At 38.9% G+C, this 23,430-nt stretch overlaps 3 protein-coding genes across 6 annotated transcripts; all 3 read left to right on the forward strand.

Annotated features, from left to right (window-relative positions):
* The first annotated feature begins 783 nt into the window (after positions 1 to 783).
* LOC129764785 (cytochrome c oxidase subunit 6B1) lies at positions 784 to 15,800 on the forward strand. 2 transcript variants are annotated; one of them, XM_055764263.1, is made up of 2 exons: positions 784 to 930; positions 15,279 to 15,800. In XM_055764263.1, exon 2 carries the CDS (start codon positions 15,297 to 15,299, stop codon positions 15,534 to 15,536), a length of 240 nt encoding a protein of 79 aa, XP_055620238.1. In that variant the 5' UTR covers positions 784 to 930; positions 15,279 to 15,296; the 3' UTR covers positions 15,537 to 15,800. The 2 variants fall into 2 exon arrangements, with proteins under 2 accessions (XP_055620238.1, XP_055620239.1); XM_055764264.1 differs by having other exon boundaries at positions 843 to 930; positions 15,251 to 15,800.
* On the forward strand, positions 789 to 23,430 carry LOC129764783 (cytochrome c oxidase subunit 6B1-like). 2 transcript variants are annotated; one of them, XM_055764261.1, is made up of 2 exons: positions 789 to 930; positions 23,073 to 23,430. In XM_055764261.1, exon 2 carries the CDS (start codon positions 23,092 to 23,094, stop codon positions 23,356 to 23,358), a length of 267 nt encoding a protein of 88 aa, XP_055620236.1. In that variant the 5' UTR covers positions 789 to 930; positions 23,073 to 23,091; the 3' UTR covers positions 23,359 to 23,430. The 2 variants fall into 2 exon arrangements, with proteins under 2 accessions (XP_055620236.1, XP_055620237.1); XM_055764262.1 differs by lacking the exon at positions 789 to 930 and adding an exon at positions 15,949 to 16,362.
* On the forward strand, positions 1,664 to 15,249 carry LOC129764782 (uncharacterized). Of its 2 annotated transcripts, none has more exons than XM_055764260.1 (2): positions 1,664 to 1,803; positions 13,875 to 15,249. In XM_055764260.1, exon 2 carries the CDS (start codon positions 13,911 to 13,913, stop codon positions 14,991 to 14,993), a length of 1,083 nt encoding a protein of 360 aa, XP_055620235.1. In that variant the 5' UTR covers positions 1,664 to 1,803; positions 13,875 to 13,910; the 3' UTR covers positions 14,994 to 15,249. The 2 variants fall into 2 exon arrangements, with proteins under 2 accessions (XP_055620235.1, XP_055620234.1); XM_055764259.1 differs by having other exon boundaries at positions 1,670 to 1,798.

Genomic DNA, 23,430 nt, shown 5'->3' on the forward strand with positions numbered 1-23,430 from the left:
CTACAATCAATAGTTACGAAAACAAAATTCGATTTCTTGGCAAGCCTAATATTTTTCCAAAAAAGATTAATTGGCTTCAATTTGATATATCGATCATCTAAATCGGTTCAGTGATTCAAAAGTTATGAATTTTTAAAAAAGGCACTTTTAGGAAAAAGTTGAAAAAAATGATTTTTCGGACCACCCTAAAATAAGAAAAGGTCACCCTAACGAAAAAATAAAAAATACGGGTCTAATATTTTGCAATAAAGAAAGAAACTATCACTTTTCATGGAAATCTGAGGAGCACTATATCGGTTTGACATGAAATGGATGTGTATATATATATATATATATATATATATATATATATATATATATATATATATATATATATATATATATATATATATATATATATATATATAAATTTTTCAATTCAATCAAAATATAGTAACAAAATAATTAGGTAAAACGTGTATACAATTCCTTCACATTTCCTCTAAACTAAGTATCGTAATATCAATTAAATTCATTTTTTTTCTAAATTCAATACAAACCCAACGTAATTTATTTTTATTGGCAACACTGGAAAAATCGACTTTGTTTACAAAATTTATCGAAATCGACCAATCAGAAATCAGAACGACTGACAGAAATTTGGTCCGTATCTGACAGAAATTTGGTCCGTAAAAGACCCCCTATTGTCTGATCTTATCTTAGCGTGGTATGTGAATGACCACTTAGATTGTTAATCGATTTCTACAAGATGTACTAATTTCGGAAATATTACAACACCCTGTATATAAACAGCCTGGCTCATCCAATCGACTATCAAATGACAGTCGATGTTCTAGAGTTCACAGTTGGCAGCCATTTTAGCCCATTCGAGGCACGATAGTAAAAGCAGTGTGTCGTAAGTGCGTACGGAAAATTTGTGTCTACAATCAGGTAATTTTCTTCACTATCCTCCAATGTGGAATCAATGCAAAAGTGTTCCTCATGTTGACCTTAATCACGAGAAAATGCATTTTACGCTAGTGAGTAGGATTAAGGAAAAGGGAAAAATCTTCCATGATATGCTTGTGGGAAAAATTCGGATTGATGAGGGTAGAATAAGAAATGGATGATGGGAGAGTCTACTTGGATGAGTTAAGGCTGTGTTGAGGCCGAAAATTATGTAATGTCTACAAGAACTTACTCTTCTAGAGATCGGTTGAAAATTTGCTGTTGATCAAGTAGCTCAGTTCAGCAAACCGATTATCCGACTTTCGTCATCTTTTCTAAAGTACACTCCATTTCTTTGTTGTTATATAAGCGTTTTTCTCGGTCGACTGTCAAATTTGTGCAAAAAATAAAAAATAAAGCTATCTGAAAAGTGGGAAAACATGAATGTTTATTTGATACCAAAGAAAAGGGAGTGTTCCAGCGGTTGCTGCAGAAACAAACCGTTATATAGTCAAAACTGCGAGGATTGTGGTAGCGAAATGCTACGGAACCGATGGTTTCCACAAAGAATAATTCAGGCTATAGCACAGTATAATCTGAATGAAGCAATTATAACAAGCCAAAGAGTAATTATATTCTGCGTAAGTTTCACATATTTCGAAGAAAAATTCACGTTGAAGTGCACATTTTTCCAGGACGAAACGAAACTCAGATTCAATCAAGCGCAGAACCTAAAAAAGGAAAGGAGATAGAGAAGCTGCTTCGCTGGAGTTTGGAATTCGACAAATACACAACAGTGCTCTGGGCGTTCGCCAAATCTGTGAGACGCAAAGAAGCTGAACCTGCAGAAGAACGAGAATCGGCACTCAGAGTAATGTACAACTTTTGTTATTACACTTTTACTACTACTACTACACATTTTCGCTATTGTTTCCTAATTTTTGTATACTATACATTTGTTGGTTTATTCATGGGCTGCAAAGGTTGATCCATCAAAGATTTTTTTTTTTTTTTTATCCAAAATATATATTTTTATTAAGGCTCATATGGCGTCAACCTGACGGGGCCGGGAGTTCAATATTTCGACAATGTTTGCCTTATAACTATGTTAGTAATATGTAACCGATTACTCGCGGTTGGCTCGAGGTTAGTATTACAAGTATTTTCGTAATTGTGATGTTGCTGTCTCCAATGCTCTGTACCTGTGCCCGACACGGGATACTTCCTTTTGGGATGCAGCTGACCATTAATCAGCAACGCCCCCTAGTCTGTACCCCATATCTAGCGTGGTGCGTCTTCTCATCCATCAAAGATGAAGATTTTTTTTTCAATTTGTTTAGGGTAAATGATCTTGGTTTGTCCAGTCGAAAATATGATCATGGTTTGCCCACTTTTTTGAATGCTCTAATTCAGCGCTCCTGTGTCAAATAAGGCCTTCGAATGTTTCGAAACATATAAATGAAATTGCCTTTTACATGATTTATAGTAGTTTGATAGTATATTTTTACGAAATCACATTTTTTAAAGGATTATAAAATACACCTTCTATTTGTGTCAATGCGCCCCTCATTCGAGCTAACTTTTAATCGATCACCAGATGATTATTTGGCACGTATTCAGACCTTTTCTGGATTACAACACTTATAAATATTGTAAACATCATGCTTGCTCGCCATTTGTATCGGATTTACATAGCTAAACCATTAAATTAACGCATTTTGATGAAGTCAATTCTGATCATGAGTTGTCCAATTCAATAATGTTGTTCTGTCAACATGATTTCTATGGCAACCGCTTGGCGCGCTGCAGTTTGTTTATGTTTGTTTATGGTGTGCTTCGCGCATAGCAGAAGTATGGTTTTTCTGTGTTGATTGTGTTGAGGTGAACACTTCTAAAATGCCCAAGAAAAGGCAATATTCTGAAGAAAGCCTAAATTATGAATGAATCAATATGATGACAGTAAACTCAAGCAATGATAAATGCAACATCTAATTGTGAATTCGAATGTTTTCATTCAAAAATGGAGATTTCTAAAACCGGACAAACCATGATCAGAGGTGATCAAACAATGATCATAATTCTTCTTTAAGGAAAATCGTTAAAAAACATAAAAATTTGAATAATTTCAACACCTTATGGTAGTATTAGCAACTAGGGACTTGGGGCTTTTCAACAAACCCAAACTCGTATCGATTATGTGTGATTTTCATGAAGAAAAATCGATTTGCATTTACTAGTTGCGTAAAAACACCCCAAATTGGACAAACCAAGATCATTTACCCTATTTGGAAGGTTCAATCGCAGGAGCTTTGCGAAGCCGTTAATTCAAAATTGGTTTACAAAAAATTCATCTTAATTCTAAGATCAGTAGGTTTCGATCGATAACTCGCGGTTTATTCGAGGTTAGGGGGAGAGCAATTTTTGAGCAATAGGGACAGAGAGGGTCTGATCACGAACGTCACTTCACGGTGAAAACGAAATGATGCAAGGTTGTATACATTTTAATTTGTTTTCACCGTGAAGTGACATTCGTGATTAGGCCCATAAATTGGATATCGTCGTCTCAACCGAGGGTTCAAACATCGCGAGTTCCCAACTCGTCTCTGGTAGGAACATAAGGTTATCTTCGCAACATTGGGCCTCAAGGGTATTCAAAAGAACTCTCGGGCTGCGTAATTATCCATACATTGTCAAACTGCGTGATCGATGTCATCGTAACCCTTTCGACGTCGACAGACAATGTTGACCACGAGGTTTATTCCTTGGAGATCTAGCACATCTAGCGAATAAAGGTTCGATAGAAGTAAACTCATCAAAAACATTGAACCACGCAGAAATATGAACGATACTTGAATGTAATCACCGACCAAGATATTCAATGTCCCAGTTTGCCAACTCAAGAGGGTACTCTGACGCAATAAATGAAAAACCCATCGCATTCTTTGCAAGAAAGTCCGCCTTTTCATTGCCAGGGATGTAGCAATAAGAGAGAACCCATACGAAGGACATCTTAAAAGATCTTTCGATCAGTACACTCATCTCCTCCCCCATTTTTGTGAGAAAATAAGATGAGTATCTTCTGGGTAAAGATGAAATAAGGGTCTGTCGGTTGTTTTCATCGACAGATCGTACTCAATTGAGGAACGGCTAATGGTTGAGTGAGCACGGTTTGAATTACACAAAGGAAGACAAATATCTGACCATATATAGTGGTGATAAATTCACATAAACCGAGACTTCGAATTCCTTCAATGTTTTCAATCATAACTGTATGACTCCGTATTTCGCCAATATTCCGGGAGAAAATTCCTAGAATCAGTTCTTTGAGGTGTTACTCCTGCAAGAACCTCGAGGCTCATGTTATGCATAAAGTACATACAGCCGAGAGCTATACGCAGACGATAATATTGAATTAGTTCCAATTTTAGAAGGTTTTTTTTCTGTATCATAGTGACTTTCAACACTTTTGGTTGGTTCATCACTTTTACGTGAGAGGTATGGATGTTATCACAACGCCAGATCGCCTCCGCAATTTTAGAAGGTGACTATTAGCTGCTGAAAGAAAGCAGAAAGAGCGGTACCCTAGAATATATAGAATGGTTGTTTTATAAAGCGTTATGAGATTTCCCGGTTGAGCTTCCCACCACGTGCTGCAAATCGAACGGAGAAAGTTGATTCTCTTGGCATTTTCGCTTCTTATACGTAATATGGCTATTCCAAGTGCATTTTGAATCAAACCAGTCCTCAAGGCACTTGAAGGATAGGGAGTCTTCGTAGCCTAAGTGGATGCGTGTCCGCTACTAAGCGAACGATCATATGCTCATAATTCGAAGTGTGTTATTCTAGCTACTACGTTCACGTAACAATCATCATGTGATGGTGATCCCAGCCTCTCACTTCACATACGATCTGATACGATATCACAACAATGGAAGCCTCATATCAACAGTCCCGCTGTGCAACTGTGAACATTCGAACAGAAGGAATATTCCTACGGCGAAAAAGGCGGCATATGTATCAATAGGATAGTTTTCTGTGACGAGAATTCGATTCCTAAATTATAGAGGTGAGCAAAACGGTTCATTTTAAAGAACGATCGTTCGTTCACTCTTTTTGGTGAACTGTACATGAACAGTTTGCCTATTTCTGCTAAATTTCTTGCCCTAGAGGACGAATTACCTAGGGAACTTAGCGAGTTTTTGGCATGTGACCTTTTTCGGAAACCACACCGTCATCTGCTAGCTGTATTAGCATGCTTTGTTCTGCCAAACAAATATCAATCCCCTTTATTCCGCGCCGCGAATTATGTGGGATGGAAAAGTTTCTCGCTTTATTGTGGATGCCACCTTACTTTTTAGCTCCTATTTCATACTCGAGTCGATAACATATGAGGACACGACTTCAAATCTGACAATCAGGCAAGGCGCAAATTGAGACGCCTATAGCGCGAGTAACTTGGTGCGATATAGCGCCTGTTTTTGTGGCTAATGAAAACAGATAGAACGGCGCAAATTGGCCAGATGACGCGAGATGGCGGAGCGCTCGTGAGACACGACTCGCGCGACGCTGTGGCTGAACCACAGTTTCATCAGTCAGGCAAGGCGCAAATTGAGACGCATATAGCGCGAGTAACTTGGCGCGATATAGCGCCTGTTTTTGTGGCTAATGGAAACAGATAGAACGGCGTAAATTGGCCAGATGACGCGAGATGGTGGAGCGCTCGTGAGACACGACTCGCGCGACGCTGTGGCTGAACCACAGTTTCTCGTGCTGGTCATGCCAGATGTGGTAGTTGTGTTGGTGAACAATCATATAGCGCCGTGGGTTTGACACTGTATGGCTGTACTGGTCGGGTGATTGTGTTAGTAAATAAATATATCGCGCAACTCTGTGTTAATCAGTCATTGTATGCGAGTGGCATGTTATTTACACCAAACTGCGACTCAATATGCGCTCTACCACGCTACGTTTGTGGCACGTATGAGTCGTGTTGGTAGTCTCGCGTTCGCTTACGAGCGCTATACGCTTCTCAATTTGCGCCTAGCCTCATTGTATGCGAGTGGCTTGTTATTTACACGAAAATGCGACTCAATATGCGCTTCACCACGCTACGTTTGTGGCACGTATGAGTCGTGTTGGTAGTCTCGCGTTCGCTTACGAGCGCTATACGCTTCTCAATTTGCGCCTAGCCTCATAGTGACAAACTCTAGGCACGCGATTCGTGGAACACCGTGATTCGAGCTATCTCACGTCATTTTGCGCGCGGAATAAAGGAATATCACGGATATAAAAATTATAAAGAAGCGGGCTGAGAAATGGGGCAAACTAATATAATTATTTCTGGAAGTTTTCAGTTGTCCTAGGGTAAAGTTCAATTGTACAAGAAGTTATTCAAAATTCCAGGAGCCCACATCTGTGCAGATTGTCTGACAGAATTTCTATGGAAACCGAATCAAAAGCTGTCTTCATGTCCAGGAATACTGAAGCCAGTTGCTCATTGTGCGCAAAAGCCGGTTGTATATCTATGGAAAACAACGCTAGATAGTCGTTTGTTCCTTTGCTCTTGTGAAATCCAAATTGTGTACTTGATGTCAAATTATTATTCCATTGATCGAGTCTTCGAATGATCATTTCCTCGAACATTTTGTCAAATGCACGGAGGCATTCGGACGTTATGAGTTATGGTCAGACGCTGGTTTGCCAGGCTTATGAATTGCCATTACTTTAACCTGTCTCCATTCGGGTGCAGTAGATGAGCGGTATGCATTTTGCGAGCTGTCCTCCTCAAGGGATTCATGATAAATATCCTCAATAAAATTGTGCCAGTAACCGGATGTTTGTCCTTTAACCAATAGTTTCAACTGTATTTCAAGCTTTGAATATTCATCGAAGTGTGTGAATTAGGATTGAGCGGTATTTATAAAAAGATCGTTCTTGATGAAATGGTTTTCTAAACGGCGTATGGATTCACGTATTAAATCGGTACAAAAATCGAAAGCACTTTTCCTATTTATCTAGGGTAACTCGCCATAGTCGAACGTTTAAGGTGAAGGTGGAAGGAAACCATTGTAGTAGTAAAACCACGTGTAAAAATGGGGTAATAGTGTTTGTGAGAGAAGAGCAAAGCACACGTAAATAGATTAATTCACTTATCAGACTGTGTCTATAAGTCATTGACACGAGTCTTTGACTACATTTGAAAAAAATAACTCAATAATAAAGTAATTGCAAATATAAATATATATAGAAGGTGCATTTGCATTTGAAGTAAAACTCTGATTCTACGCGAGCGTAACATGAGCAAATTTATAACACATGCGAATTGGGGCTCTTTTGGTATTAACAAGTTCTTCCGCATAGTAATTCGATGTTGATAATTCCTTAATATTTTCCTTTGTTATCGTATTGTTTTCACATATTCACGTTGGAGAGCCTTACCCTTCTCTTCGTTGGCCGAGGCATTTTGATTGAATGTAATACTTTTTCGTTTACAGTTTTTGAAAGGATAGGCAGTCGTGGCAGTGTTCCGAGCTCTGCAATACAATTTGCTTAACCAATGTTAACGTTGCTTAAACTTACATTATAGACTCATTAAACGTAAAAATAATAATTGTATTGATATCAAAACAATTTTGTTTTTTTTGATTTTCATGACATGGAACGCTATGACTCAGAAATAACATTTTATGGAGTGGTTTTTATAGCTGTTTCGATGATGTTGTCTGACATCAGTGACGAAAAAATAACGATGCTTTCACCAATAAAAATAAAACCATTGCCGAAAATTGAAAATTTAACTTTCAGAGCACTAGCTCAAGTTTTCGGACGTTTTTTTCGGATTTTACTTTCAGAGCACTAGCTCAAGTTTTCGGACGGAATTTTAGACAGTAAAATAAAAACTATTAAACAACTTTTGGCATTTTCTTTTTATTCATACTTCGAGCCCAAGCCCGTATGCTCGCACCTTCCTCTTTACCCCGTCCATAAGATTCTGTACAACGTCAGGTTGTAGTTTTTTTTAACAGAAATCCATTTGACAACTTTTGGGTTCTTCCGGAGGGCCTGCTTCATAATCGCCCAATATTTCTCTATTGGGCGAAGCTCCGGCGCGTTGGGCGGGTTCATTTCCTTTGGCACGAAGGTAACCCCGTTGGCTTCGTACCACTCCAACACGTCCTTTGAATAGTGGCACGAAGCGAGATCCGGCCAGAAGATGGTCGGGCCCTCGTGCTGCTTCAATAGTGGTAGTAAGCGCTTCTGTAGGCACTCCTTAAGGTAAACCTGCCCGTTTACCGTGCCGGTCATCACGAAGGGGGCGCTCCGCTTTCCGCAAGAGCAGATCGCTTGCCACACCATGTACTTTTTGGCAAACTTGGATAGTTTCTGCTTGCGAATATCCTCCGAAACGCTGAATTTGTCCTCTGCGGAGAAGAACAACAGGCCCGGCAGCTGACGAAAGTCCCCTTTGACGTAGGTTTCGTCGTCCATTACCAGGCAATGCGGCTTCGTCAGCATTTCGGTGTACAGCTTCCGGGCTCGCGTCTTCCTCACCATGTTTTGCCTTTCGTCGCGGTTTGAAGCCTTCTGAACCTTGTATGTACGCAGGCCCTCCCGCTGCTTGGTCCACTGGACGAATGAACTTGACAAATTCAGCTTATTGGCGACATCCCGGACCGAACTTCTCGGATCACGTCTAAACTGCTTAACTACGCGCTTGTGATCTTTTTCACTGACGGAGCATCCATTTTTGCCGTTCTTCACCTTCCGGTCGATGGTTAGGTTCTCGAAGTATCGTTTTAGTACTCTGCTGACCGTGGATTGGACGATTCCCAGCATCTTACCGATGCCCCGATGTGACAACTCCGGATTCTCGAAATGAGTGCACAGGATTAATTCACGATGCTCTTTTTCGTTCGACGACATTTTTCCAAATTTACGAAAAATTGACAGTGAAGCATGGCCAACGTGATCTATACACTCTTATCTGATTATAAGCGAAAGCAGAAGATGCAATTTGATGTGACACACCCTTTATTAGACCACCTGCATTGTTCAAGAAAACATATTTTTTCAATGGTGTTCTGGAACCCAAATGTTGAACACATATCCATCCATCCAACCAAATGTTGAACGATCCTCACTAGATGTTCAACAGTTAAGCCGGATTTAAACGTTGTGAGTTACTCGGTTGCGAGACAACGTCAATCGATCCTAAGAATTACGAACGCGCCCATACTACGGAATTTGACATTTGATTTGTATGTATGGAGCTACTGGCAGCTGAGCTACTTGAACGTTTTTTTTTAAACGAGCGAAGTGTGTGAAATCTTACATACATTTCTTACCTCAACAACATTCGTTCGAGAGACCAAGGCGCTTAGAAGTATACAAAGTGGGCCAATATGCGAAAACCACTCTGTAGCTATTTTCAAAGTATACTGTGTTTTGTTTGTAAACAAAACACAATAAGCTTATGCGAAAAAGCGTCATTCTATGTGTTCTTTGTGCAATTTGGTTGGTTCAGGTCAATCACCAAGAGCGACTACGAATTCTACAGTCTACCCAAGTTCAAGCTCAAGCTCAAAACACAATAAGCTTGTGCGAAGCCTCACTTGTGATCAGCATGTCTCTTTCACGCTCCAGATAAATAATCTCCCTTCTGCTTTCTTCTGTACTGTTTTCATATAACGCTAGCCTAACCAACCTAATAACAAAACGGCCTCACCTAGTATCATATATCCGTCTTGCGTGAGACAAACCGGTAATGTAAATAAACCCAATGACGAAAGCATGGATGCCAGATATGGGTAAATTGAATATCATTTTGTTTTATAATTTTATTCGAAGTATTTTAATTTGCAAGAATTTCCAAGAAGAGAAAGAAGAAGAGAACAAATGGGTATAGTCGCATATTAAAAATTATAAAAGGGTAAAATTGAGTATGGTCACATATATTAAAAATATATATATATATATATTGAAATATAAAATTGAATCTAACAGAACCCCGGGCGATTGAAAAACTGTTAAAATATTCGATCAGGCGTTTTGAAAAAATAGTGGCAGTGAAAAATTGGCTGCTGTTTTTATCATAAAGCTTATTTTGAGGATGCACTTTCTTATTTCTATTTTTCGAAAATTACAGTGCCAAATGATCATTGATTACACAATATTTTTAATCGCATTTTATGTAAATGTGAATTTATGTAAATGTTATCAATTGGGCAACATAACGTGTGTAATTTTCAAACGCAGATGTTTTTGAAGATAGTGTTTGTAAAATAACAATTGAAATTGATTTCTAGCTAGAATTCCTCAGATTGTTCACATTTTTATTGTCTCCCAAAGATGCTGAATGTAGTTGCCTAAGATCCAAAATCCTCACATGCTTTCCAATTAACGAGTTTAAAAAAAACGTCGCTTTTTTAAATTTATTGACGTTTAAGCTCGCCTCGGAGACTACGCCTTCTATCTCCACATCTCGAGAAGGGGCGTATATATGATGATAGTCCCCATTAAAAATCGCGTGATCAACAATTTTGTTTGCAGCTTCTACAAGCAGTTTGTTTGGTTTTATGAATCGAGACCCCCGGATATATACGCAGCAAATCTCGCGAAATATCAAGAGTTCTCAACGGGTTTTCCTTGGGTCTAAAAGACAACCCATGGGTTCTTCGAGTACGGTTGTTAGTATTGGGTTCGCACGTCTTTTGGCCTGTTGGAAGCAGGGTTGCCACATTTAAATCTGTAAAATTTTCTGAGAAAATCTGCATATCGGTATTTTTAGCAAAAAAAAAATCTGTATGGAAAAAATAAGGGAAAAAATGAAAATTTAACTTTATTCTGAATTTGTTTATCTTATTTAAGAGTTTTCGTATCAATACTACAGAATGAATAATAAAAAGGTTTTCTCATAATCCTCTGAATTGTATGATGTTTATACATGGTTTTGTTGAACTTTGCCTTCAAATTTTTCGTTAATTTCATCCTTGCAGGTCCTCTTTGAGCCGATACGTAGTTCTTCGCTTTCAAAATAGAGGCTTTAATTGTGGATGCCAACCGATTTCCGGATTTGTTTAGCTGGCATTGTAAAGCGAAAATTTTCACTCAACACACGCTGATGAATGTTATCGAAAAGTGTCTTACAAACGACCAATGCAATGAATACAAAATTTTCTCATCACGCCTATTGGCATCCAACAGCTGGGACTAAGTTATATCTGAGTCACTCAATTTTTGAGCAAAAAGAGTCGTCTTGCGTAGCCTGAATTCGCTGTCCAAGCCTTACAATTCAAAGGATTATTATTACCTGCTTTAACGAATTGAGAAAATTGGCGCATCAAATCATTAAGGTTTGGTAGCTTGACGAAATTTTGAGGGTTTATCAATACTGTAGTTTTAATAACCAGATTGCTAAAATCAAATCGCTTTGAAATCTGTTTCACGAGTTCAATATAGAAGTCACGACAAATCGAATCGAAGATCAGATTCCTAGCTGCATCCAATCCTCTTTCAGCTTCTTCCGCATTAATTCAAACGTAAACATCCTCAGGCTTCTACTGAAAGTCTTCAAAATCTTTCACATCAATGTCAGCATTGGTTGCACGTAGCTCTCCAAACATAAGTTACCCAACATGATCAGCAATATCATTTCTCATTACAAAGTTCGTCTCATTACAAAGTTCGCAAAATTGAGAACTTTCTGATTGTAAAGTGTAATTGTCGTCATTGATAAGCGATAGAACAATGTTTATAAACAGCATAATCAGTATACGATTGGCGTATTGATTATGGTCATAGTTAACTTGGAACGAATAGAATAGCTCTTAAGGTGAAGGTGGAAGCTAGCCACAAATGGCTGCCACAATGGCGCTCGTTTCTTTCATCTCCATCCTTCACCCCTCGCCCGAAAACCAATAATTTTGCGAAACAGTGTGAAGAAAACGATCGTTTTCGCACACTTCCCATCAAGTAACATCTACCAAACTCTAATCGATTACTCACAAGATATTAAATTTTCATCTGCTGTCGCACTGTATAGTGAAAAACGTCGGAAAACTCGAGCAAGTGCTCTGAAAGCTAAACTTTCATTTTTCAATCTTCAGTAATGCTTTTGTTTGTATTGGTGAAAGCATCGTTATTTTCATCGAAATCGAAACAGCTATAAAAACCACTCAATAAAATGTTGTTCCTGAGTCATAGCGTTTCATGTCATGAAAATCAATAGAATAAAATTGTGTTGATATCAATACAATTATTATTTTTACGTTTAATGGGTCTATAATGTAAGTTTTAGCAACTTTAACATTGGGTAAGAAAATTGTATTGCAGAGCTCGGAACACTGCCACGACTGCCTATGCTTTAAAAAATAGTAAACGGAATAGTATTATATTCAATCAAAATGCCTCGGCCAACGAAGAGAATGGTTAAGGCTCTCCAACGTGAATATGTGAAAACAATACGATCAACGAAGGAAGATATTAAGGAATTATCAACATCGAGTTTTTTTTATCCCATTTATTTATTTTAGGCTCATTAGCATTTTAGCTGTAACAGAGCCGAATTTTAATCGTGTACATGTCACATGGTTATCATATCTATAATTATAGCACATTACATTACACAGTTGCCATTCGCCAGTATTCCATTCTATACCATTGCATATGGTACATTTACACAGTAGCCATTTAGGCGTAAGAGTATTCTTTCTGTTCTTCCATTATCCAGTTAGACCACCGGACAGCGGAGACAGTTGATTGATCATTGTTGAGTTATTTATAGAACAGCAGCCCGACGTGTCTTGCAGAGCAGAGTAGTTGTGTGGATGAATCGATCTAATTTCGACCGTGGATCGATCTCCATCGCTGATGATTGTTGCGTGGACGTAGCTATTTTGTAACAACACAAAGATGGTCAATGAGGGTCCTGAGTTTTGAACTCACGATCGATCGCTTACTAAGCGAACGCGCAACCAATGTGGCTACGGAGACTCCCTAACACCGAGTTACTATGCGGAAGAACTTGTTAATACCGAAAGAGCCCCAATTCGCATGTGTTATAAATATGCTCATGTTACGCTCGCGTTTAATCAAAATTTTACTTCATATGCAAATGCGCCTTCTATATATATTTATATTTGCAATTGTTCATCGGAATTTATCGTTCATAAATTTTACTTTAGTATTGAATTGTTTTTTTTTTCAAATGTATTCAAAGGCTCGTGTCAATGAAGCGCCACACAGTCTGATAAGTGAATTGACCTATTTACGTGTGCTTTGCTCTTCTCTCACAAACACTATTACCCCATTTTTACACGTGGTTTTACCTATACTACTACAATGGCTAGCTTCCACCTTCACCTTAAAATCGCTCAAGATTTCGCTTAAAAACTGCCTCCAACGAAAGCTATCTCGTTGCGTTGCGTTCAACATTGTTATGAATTAAGGTGTCTATGTATGCACTGTAATAAATTCAATATTTAAAAATGAATTTAAAAAAATCTGTAAATTCTGTATTTTTGCTGAAAATCTGTAATTCTGTATATACAGATTCTGTATCTAAAATTTGGCGAAAAATCTGTAAAATACAGAATATTCTGTATATGTGGCAACCCTGGTTGGAAGTATCGAAAATTGGTCAATTCACACGACATATTCCATACCTTTTGATTGTTTTCACTAACCAGGATTATAAGTCAATTGATCGCATATTTGCACATATGTGCAAACAGTAGATTTTATGAACCCACAATGGAATCAAAAGTTTTCTCGGAAGAAAGAATAATTGGATCTGAAGAGAAAATCAACTACTTCATTTGTCCCTATTTTGACATTTTTTCAATTTTGATGGATCAACCGCGTTAGGCCGTGTATTATTCTGGGAAACATTACCAAGAAAAGTACGAAAATTGGACGCTTTGCTTATGTGTAGTACTGTGTAATTTCAGATCGCGTACAACGTATCGTGTAGCGCGAACCCCAAAATGCAGGACGAAGATTCCCGTCTATCTTCCAGCCGCGAGAAAGATCGCACGGAAAGACGTAGAAGTCGGGACCGCCATAATGGGCGGGACCGCAGCCGAGATCGCTACCGGTACGGTGGTGACAGAGGTCACGATCGACGACGTGATGAGGACCGCCGCACGGATACACGTTATCGATCGGATCGGAGCGGTGGTAGAGAGGATAGGTACAGAGATCGACATCGGGATCGATCCGATAGGGAGCGCGATCATCGAAGAAGAGATCGAAGTGAGAGCAGAGATAGAAGAAAACGAAGCCGATCCAAGTCTCGTGATCGACATGTACGCAACAGATCACAGGAGAGAAGTGATAATTCAAAGGAACGTTCCAGGCGAAATTTATCCGTTGAGATTGAACAGGAACTGCAGAACCTTAGAAAATTGTCCGACATGAAAGCCGCCAGTGAGAAATCACAAGAAATTAATAGTAGGTGTAGTCAAATTGAATCTGAGTCCAAAGCACCAGAAGCCGAGAGCTCCAGTAGCTTCGCCGAGGCAAAGGAACCGTTCAAAAACGATTTCGCCAAAATATTCAGCAGCACCAGCAGCACAAAGATTGAGATTCCCGAGATCCAAACCGAAGAAGATCGTATTGAGTTTCAGAAGAAAATGCAGGAAAAGTTTCAGGCCCATTTAGCTGCCGAAGGCAGGCTATATCCCAAACCGAAACCATCACCAGCTATAAACTCCGCCACAGGATTCGCGAATGACGGTTCCTTTTTGGAGATGTTCAAAAAAATGCAGGAGCAGGCACAAACAAATTGTATGCCAGCAATGGGTGAGGAATGTTCAGCACAGTATTATGCGACCAGTTCGGTTCCGACGCATACCCAGCAGCCAACACAACCAGTCGCAATACCGTGTGTTGGTCGTCGGCGTGGAGGCAAAATTCTTAAAACCGGCATCGTTAAGAAGGCGAAACCAATAGAAGAATCGTATGTTGAAACTCCGAGCGACGCCTGGAATCTCTATTTACAAGAGGTTAAAAAGTATAAAAATGCCTCCTGCGACGAAGACTCCAAAACGCGACCGTTAATTAAGTAAACCTTGTATGATTCTTGTTGACCGCGCGTTCTGAAACGTAATTAAATGTATGCAGTATGACTGAGAAGAACGAATAGTTCGATAGAGATTTGAATGGAATGTAATTGTGGGTGAAAGTGACGACTCCCCCTTCTATACTTAACCTTTATATAGCGAATAAGTTTTTTTTTGTTTCATAAGTGATTCTGGTCAAAATGCATTTTCTGTCATTGCCCTCTCCCTTATTCCCATATCGTATATATTTTCCTATTCTAAAGTACTATACTTTTATCACAACAAACGAAGCTCCGAAAAACAAAAATCATGGCACCAGCAGCACTTCCGCTGAAGGCGGCTCCATTCGATCCGCGCTTCCCGAACACGAACCAGACTAAGTACTGCTACCAGAGCTATTTGGACTTTCACCGCTGCGAAAAGGTGAAGGGCAAGGGCGGCAAAGTATGCCAGTATTTTAAAAATGTGTACGCAGACTTGTGCCCAAACGCGTGGGTTGAGAAGTGGGACGGTCAGCGTTCGGAAGGAACCTTCCCAGGAAGGGTCTAATCTGGGATAGTGCCAGTTGTTGCACGACAGACACGCTCACCGCCGCACGCCCTAGCCTCGCTTTGATCGTAAACGCACGAACAGAGCCGTTTACCGTTCGTTTAAAATAGTGTTCAAAACAGCATAGGTAATAAACGAAATTCTCAAAACAAAGAAAAATAATTGGCCTCGTAGAACCAAGTTTATTGTTTTGTGATTTTAAGTAAGAACTAGGAAACATGTGCGGTTGAAAAAATTAAATAAAAGAATCGCTGTTGCACATAATACGTTGTGATTTTTTTGTAGCCTTATCACAATTTTTGTTCATGGTGGTATTGGAGACCATTCTATTTCGTTCAAAGCTATTTCGTAACGAAACATTTAAAATGAGAGAAAGGTACGTGGAATTATGTTGATTGCGTGTGTATAACGTAGAATAGATCTGTAGAATAGAATAACTCGATTGATTGAATTACGTAAACATATATAATAATTCTGAAAGTACAAATTTTCATTATGCTCGACAGCTGTATATTTGCATTTGACTAAAACTAAAAATATCACGTCTAATACAAATCATATATGTCATTGTAGAGTACCGTCTTCTAGAGTTCCTTGTTCTAATTTCATAACATTATACGCCATCAAGTAACTCCCATGGTCGAGAGCCACACATGTCGTCACTGGAGTTACAGGTGCGATTTCCGTTTTTCATCGAAGAAAATTTCACTGACTCGCATTGGTACCTCAAGCACATTCAAGCGTGATATCTGGCATAAAAATCTACTCAGTCGAGATTGGAAAATGATGCAAAACTGTGTTGAGACGACGAAGTTGTCACGAGAATGTTAGTGCCATCTATGAAGAAGACATTTAATTTCATACATGCACGATTCGTTCTTTATTATTTTACTCTTAGTTTCTCGTTTAGTAGCGCATGTTCATTTTCAGTTATGCATGTGAATCGTAATCACATTCACGAGCTAACATGTCCAAAAAATACTTAGTCTTTTTTTTTTGTTGACCCGAAGTTATCCAATACGGTCGTACAGGAGGTTATTCAAATAAACACATTTCAGTCAGGGACGAATGGCCTTCGGATTAAAGTTCTTAAAAAACAAAAACAGAACAGAACACATTTTGGTTTGTGACTTATTGGGATAGAAAGTTGCATTCGTATGGTTTGTTTCAATTTATATAAAAATACTAGCTGACCCGGCAAACTTTGTTCTGCCATTTAAATTATTTGTAGAGAATATTTTGGGTGTTAAATAAAACATAACTAATGTATTTTAAGCGTGTATGAATGTTTTAATGATCTACAAAGTTATTCCAATGTGATCGATAAAAAGAACGAATGAAACGATTTCAACGGAAGTTGGTATGATGTTTCATGATGCAATGTATTTCATTAATGTTATGTTTGATCTCTCAAAAGTTGAATGTAAAAAGAACAAAAAATAATAGATTTTTGTCGTAAAGTTGAAAAATTAAACAAGACAACAATGGAGCTGATGTATCGTTCTTATTTGGATCCGCATTACTTCGTTGTTGTCATTCAATCGAGAAGTATTCACTGCGGTATTCTAATTTAAAATCATTAAAATCAATCCTTTATCCATACAAATGAAACACAAATTTCTACATTACTCGAGAATTAATCAATAATATGCAACCAAATTAGGCATCTGGAAATTTTAGGGTGCAATAAATGTTTCTATTGTTGTTAGACACTCCCCCCCCCATCTCAAAGGGGGGGGGGGTTGGTTTGCTGCCATACATATGAAACACAAATTTCTGCATTACTAGAGAATTAATCAAGCCAATGAAACCAAATTAGGCATACGGAGGTTTTAGGGTGCAATAAATGTTTTTATTGTGGTTAGACACTCCACCCCCCTCTCTAAGGGGGGGCTATCATACAAATGAAACACAAATTTCTGCATTACTCGAGAATTAATCAAGAAAATGAAACCAAATTTGGCATACGCAGGTTTTAGGGTGCAATAAATGTTTCTATTGTGGTTAGATTTTCCACCCCCTCTCTAAGGGGGGCTGCCGTACAAATAATCTTATATTATAATGATGAATTTTGGTATTTGGTAGTACTAAAATTTTTTTAGTAAAAGGTAAATTCACCGGGGTCGATTAGAAGATCAATCAATGAACAGTTCTGCGATTGGACACATGAACTTGCGCTTAGTAAGGAAACATGAAGGTTTGAAGGAATTGATAACAAAAAACAAATTTTGGGCGGGACGAAGTTTGCGGGGCAGCTAGTCTCATATAAAACTCATTTTGGAGAGGTTCAACCTGATTTGTAAATGGATTTTTCTAGTAACACGAACACATTTCCTTACTGTCGCAATCGTAATGGTTCCTCAATTCCGTTATCATTTATCGCCACAAATTCTAGAATCGCCATAATGATGAACTTGTTGTCCTTTTCGAAGCCATCAGCACCTTCAGAACAAACCATTCGAGACAATGGGGCTGATTCTGATGCGCGAATGAGAAGTGACAGCTCGGAAAAATTGTCTCACTCAATTCCCGAAGGCGACGGTGGTGAGATTTTTACCCTAAATGAACTCTCATGTACACTCACTCAATTCTCGTGGGCGATTGCAGTGAAAAAACATGCCATTTTGTGACTTTTGAAGTCGTATCCTCATTTGTTATCGACTAGTATGTACCAGCAATGGTAGCCAAAAATAGGATTAGGCATTTCCAAAGGATTTGAACGATTTCTAATCATTCGCCGTTCCAAACGGGCAATCGCTACTCCAGATTCAAAGATGTAGTCTTCATTTATGTACATTGTGAAAATTTTCGGACAAAAATAGGCAATTTCGAATGCAATCCAATCCTGGATCCAACAGAGGGCGCCTCGTCACGAATCGTAACAAAGTGAATGGTGATTAGCATCGGTAAGGTTCTTTAATGCTAAAATAATGACGAGAACCCCACACGAAAAGTTGCTAAATTCATCAGGAACTCCATTTTAATGGCATACACCATGTAACATCCTTGAAATAAAAACGCGGTGCTTAAACTGTCCAATGAAGATTTCTTTATTTAGCTAAAGCGCAGGACCCCGGTCCAACACGAACCGTGGTCTGCCTTCAACTTCAAACTACTGATGAGACTCTGTCTCTTACAAAATATGTTCTTATATACTAGTTTACAAAATAAACTTAAACTCTACACAAACCGTAACGTAATTTACTGGACGGAGCATCGCACAGGGAAATGATACAAGTAGAAAGTGAAAGAGATAGAACGAGGACGGAGAAATGTTCTTGTGCTTGCAATTGGGTTTCCGCCTTGCACGCACAAGCATGTCTCAAGTGGGTCATTGAAATAAAACACTGACGCTTGCGTCGTGCGACGGATTGTACACACGGTTCAAGTATCATGTTTACTTCTTTGGTGGGAATGTTGTTTCTGCGGTCATAAATTGTTTGGTGGGTGATAAACAATTTATGACCTGTGGTTAAAGAGGGTTTGGGATCTCGGATAATTGAATTTCACCAAGTGTGAAATGAGATGAAACATTTGTAATTTAAGTGTTGAAGGAGATCTGTGGGAAAGTTCAATTTTGGAAGGCGTAGTGCCACAACCAGTCAGGAATTATCAAACATTCGAAAATTTTCAAAATTGTGTCCCGCAAACAGTCTTTCAGCCTTTCTTCGGTGAAGAGATGAATATTGAAGCTTGCTCGCAATTGTGAGCTAATCTCTTGTAATTCTACGTTTACGTAACTCGTTCCTTTAATCTCTTGGGAATCAAAAAAGTTGTCTAAACTAACACTTATAACGGTTACTGTTGATGAATGTTCGAATTCGATACAACCCGGAGAACACTACCCTACCTGATTGCTGCGGAATTTGTAACAACTTGTAACAATTTGTAACAAATTTGTTGATCAATTATCCTTAGTTCCGGAGTATTGAGCGGATTCATCTCCTTGGGAACCACTGTAACGCTATTACGCCATTTTCGCTGAATTTGAGTATTGGCAGCTTGCCAAGCCCGACCAGAATAGACAATCCGCCTCATGCTGCTCCAGAAAAGGCAGTAGTCTCTTCCGTAAGCCTTCCTCTGGGTAAATTTGCTGGCTCCAGAAGTAGCAAAAGTTTCGCTTTTCAGTCCACAACTGCAGATTGCTTGCCAGACAAATTCCGGTTCGGCCTTAAAACTCCTTAATCCAGTCCTCTTATTCACTTTTTGTGCGTAGAATTACGAAACATTCACCTTTTTCTGCTTTCCTCGATGATAGCTTTGGGTACGACTCACTGCCATATCATATTTCAATTGTCTTGTCTGTTGTCGAGTCGGATAAGTTCTCCTTTAAGTCCAGTAGCTGACTGTCGTTATTGTGAAGGAACTGAAAATTTGAAAAGAAACGGTGGCAATTCTCAGTTGTTTCTATTATATATATTTTTCTCTATATATTAGGTTTGGCATAAAAATAGAATATAAGTTTGGTAGTTCGAAAGATTTGAAGTTATGGAGTAATAAATATTTTTGCTCTTTAGTGCACAATTACATTACCGCTAAACTATATATTTTTAACGAACTTCGTTAACTTTTTTCCTTACAATGATCACTGATTTTCCAAGTTCTAATGCGGCGTAAAATTCAAAACAATATCTGCTTGAAGTCATCTTCAGTGTTTTTTCAGTTCGTAGTTTTAACTACTATAAACAACATATAACCTGCTGATCTTTCCACTTTTTGGACGAAACAATTCGGGTTTTGCTTCATCGTTCTGAGTACTGCATTTCACTACGGTTTGAAGTTGTCTACACGATAACCACTGGATCCTTATTTCCGATCAATATTCAACAGTTCAAGAAAACTTTTAGAACGCACGAGGAATTCCTTGTGGTCTCTTGATTTCGCCATTTTCTCATGTACATCTTGCTACATGGACTTCATTTTCAAAACAGTGCGCAAATGTTTTTTACAACGATACACATGTGAGGTATGTTCAAAAAGTATCGCGAATTTTGAATTGTCGCGGGTTACGTATATTCTAATTTCAATTTTTTAGTGGCGTTATGTTGATTTGATACTCATGTCCCTCACTTATGCCGATAAGTTCGGCCATTTTGAATGTTCAGTTAATTGTTGTTGGCTTTGCTTACACGTGTTTTGGCTCGACTTCGATTTTTACCTATTCAAAACAATGGATTAAAGAACCTGTATCAAATTGTGTGTGAAAAATGGAATTAAGTGCGCGGATGCGAATGTTGACTGTGGCATACGGAGAAGCTAGCTTGGACCAAAGCAACGTTTATCGGTGGTACAAAATGTTCTTAGAAGGCCGAGAAGATGTGAACGACGAAAAGCGTGCCGGACGCTCGAGCACCTTTCTACCACAGACGAAAAAATTGATGAAGTGAAGAAAATGTTATTGGCCAATCGTCGAATCACCGTTGGCGAAGTTGCTGAGGACCTAGATATATCGAATGGCTCGTGCCATTCGATTTTTATCAATGATTTGGGCATGAGACGGGTCGCCGCGAAATTCTTCCCAAAATTGCTCAATTTTGACCAAAAACAGCATCGTATATACATTGACAATGAGCTGTTGGACTCTGTCCGCGATGACCCCAGCTTGCTCCAGAGGGTCATAACTGGTGACGAATCGTGGATTTATGGTTATAACGTGAAACCATAGCTCAATCAAACCAATTGCAGCTGCTGATTTGGAATACGCAAAAATCGAAGACGAGCCAAAACACGTGCATAAGTGATTTTCAAAAATGAGCTGATCATTCGAAATGGCCGAACTTGTCAGCATAAGTGAGAGACATGAGTACCAACATAACGCTACAAAAAAAATCGAATATCGAATAAACGTAACTAGTGGAATTTCAAAAGTCGCGATACTTTTTGAACAGACCTCGTATAATTTACTTTCGCTATTGGTATTGACGTAAAAGATGCAGTCAATCCACAGTGGCTAAATTTTGTTGTGCACATACCTTAACAACACGCTGGTTACCGCAACTTCCGGCGATTCACACTCAAATTTATCACGATACATTAGAATTTTTACAATTATACCGATAGTACCGTTCGTAGTCGCAAAATCTAAGCCACTCAAACGATCTGAATAATGAAAAAAGCTTTTCCATTATCATGCATATTCATAAAGAACCTGATGGTTAAAGCTAAGTGTAGACCAAAGAAGGAATAGCTTTGAACCAAAAACTGTTAGATGCTCGGGCATACTTCCTATCAGAGATCGAAATCCTGGCTCGGCTGCGCGATGAATATTCAGTCAATCAATCTAGTTTTCGATAAACCGTGTATTGTTGATATTTTCGTCTCTTCTATTTCACCGAAAATTCTTTTTCAGAGAGAAAGATATGTGGAAAATCTCTATCTCGGAAGTTCAACGAGAATGCTTTTCCGTCTCTCATTTGGTACTGAAAATATGGAGCGAAAACTCAAAGCTAACTTTACCAACGTTAGTCTGTTAGGACAGCGTCCAAACGATCTGCATTTGGACAGCGTCTGAATTGTACAAATATTAACCCTTCCAATAGGGCAATGTGCTCCGACGGAGTGCTAGCGCTGTACGGAGCACTGCGCCGAAAAGTATGCACATCGCGCTTGTGTGATCGATGTGCAGTATCACTCTCATGTCATCCAAAGACGACGCTCGTACACACAGCTCATCGCGCGGATGTCGTCTATAGACGACGCTTGTAGCGAATGGGTTAATTCATCTCATGTTCACTTCACGATGAATATTGCCAATATTGCCGCATGTTTTCATGCAATGTTTTCTGTTGTACTGAAGAAGTGAAAAACCATTATCGGCATCAAGGAGTCACTGAAAACGAAACCATTTTTCGGCAATCATAACTCGACGAAAAATAAAAATCGGCATTGAATTTCTCGCGAGAATCGAAGTGAGCGTATAACATTCTCTCGCCTCCTATATTCTCAGCTATTTTCCCTGTGGGTGAAAACGGATGTATTTCGTCTCAAATCGGCGAGCATTTCGATCTCTGCTTCCTATTGATGCTACGAGCACAATATTCTACTTTGCAACAGCTTTTTAATTAAGTACATTGTTTATATATTGATTAATTTAATAACAAGATCCAACGATTCTGTCAACTATACTAATACTCGAAAAAATCATGATTTGTTGAAAACTTTCACATATTATTTAACATACATGCATGTGGATTAACTAATGTGTAAAAATATTTCGAAAAGATTTCCAATAATTGGATGTAGTTCTAGAAGTATCCCGCACTCTAGATTACAAACTACTAACGAGCACATGTTAATGATAATTGGTCCATCTAATGGGATTGCTAACCATTCGTAACTTCTTGTGAACCATCCCATCTAAATAATTATTAAAAAAAAACATGATCTTACAACTGGGCATAAAAAATTGTGTGAACCATGTGAATCGTTATCAGCACGTTTCCTCATTTCGACCCTTGTTTCTTTTCTTTAGTGGATGCATCTATGTTTTACTATTCACATTTCTTTTCCGTTCATACTATACTGTTTCTTCCACAGCAACTCTCCATCGACTGCTATGGCTCCAAAACCCATGCCGGTAGCTCCGCAAGAGGAAACGCTTCCGCTGAAGGTAGCTCCCTGGGATCCACGCTTCCCCAATCAAAATCAGACCAAATACTGCTACCAAAGCTATCTGGATTTCCATCGTTGCGAGAAAATCAAGGGTGAGGGTGACAGCGTGTGCAAATACTTCAAGGATGTGTTCGCCGACATTTGCCCGAATGGCTGGGTTGAGAGGTGGGACAGCCAGCGCGCGGAGGGTACGTTCGCCGGCAAGATCTAAGGATCTCAGTGGGTGAAACAAACAAGTCAAGTATGAGTATTTTGAATAGAAAAGGGGGTAACTGTTATGTTA

Source organism: Toxorhynchites rutilus, chromosome 2 (genome assembly GCF_029784135.1).
Source record: "Toxorhynchites rutilus septentrionalis strain SRP chromosome 2, ASM2978413v1, whole genome shotgun sequence".
Taxonomy (NCBI): Eukaryota; Metazoa; Arthropoda; class Insecta; order Diptera; family Culicidae; genus Toxorhynchites; species Toxorhynchites rutilus.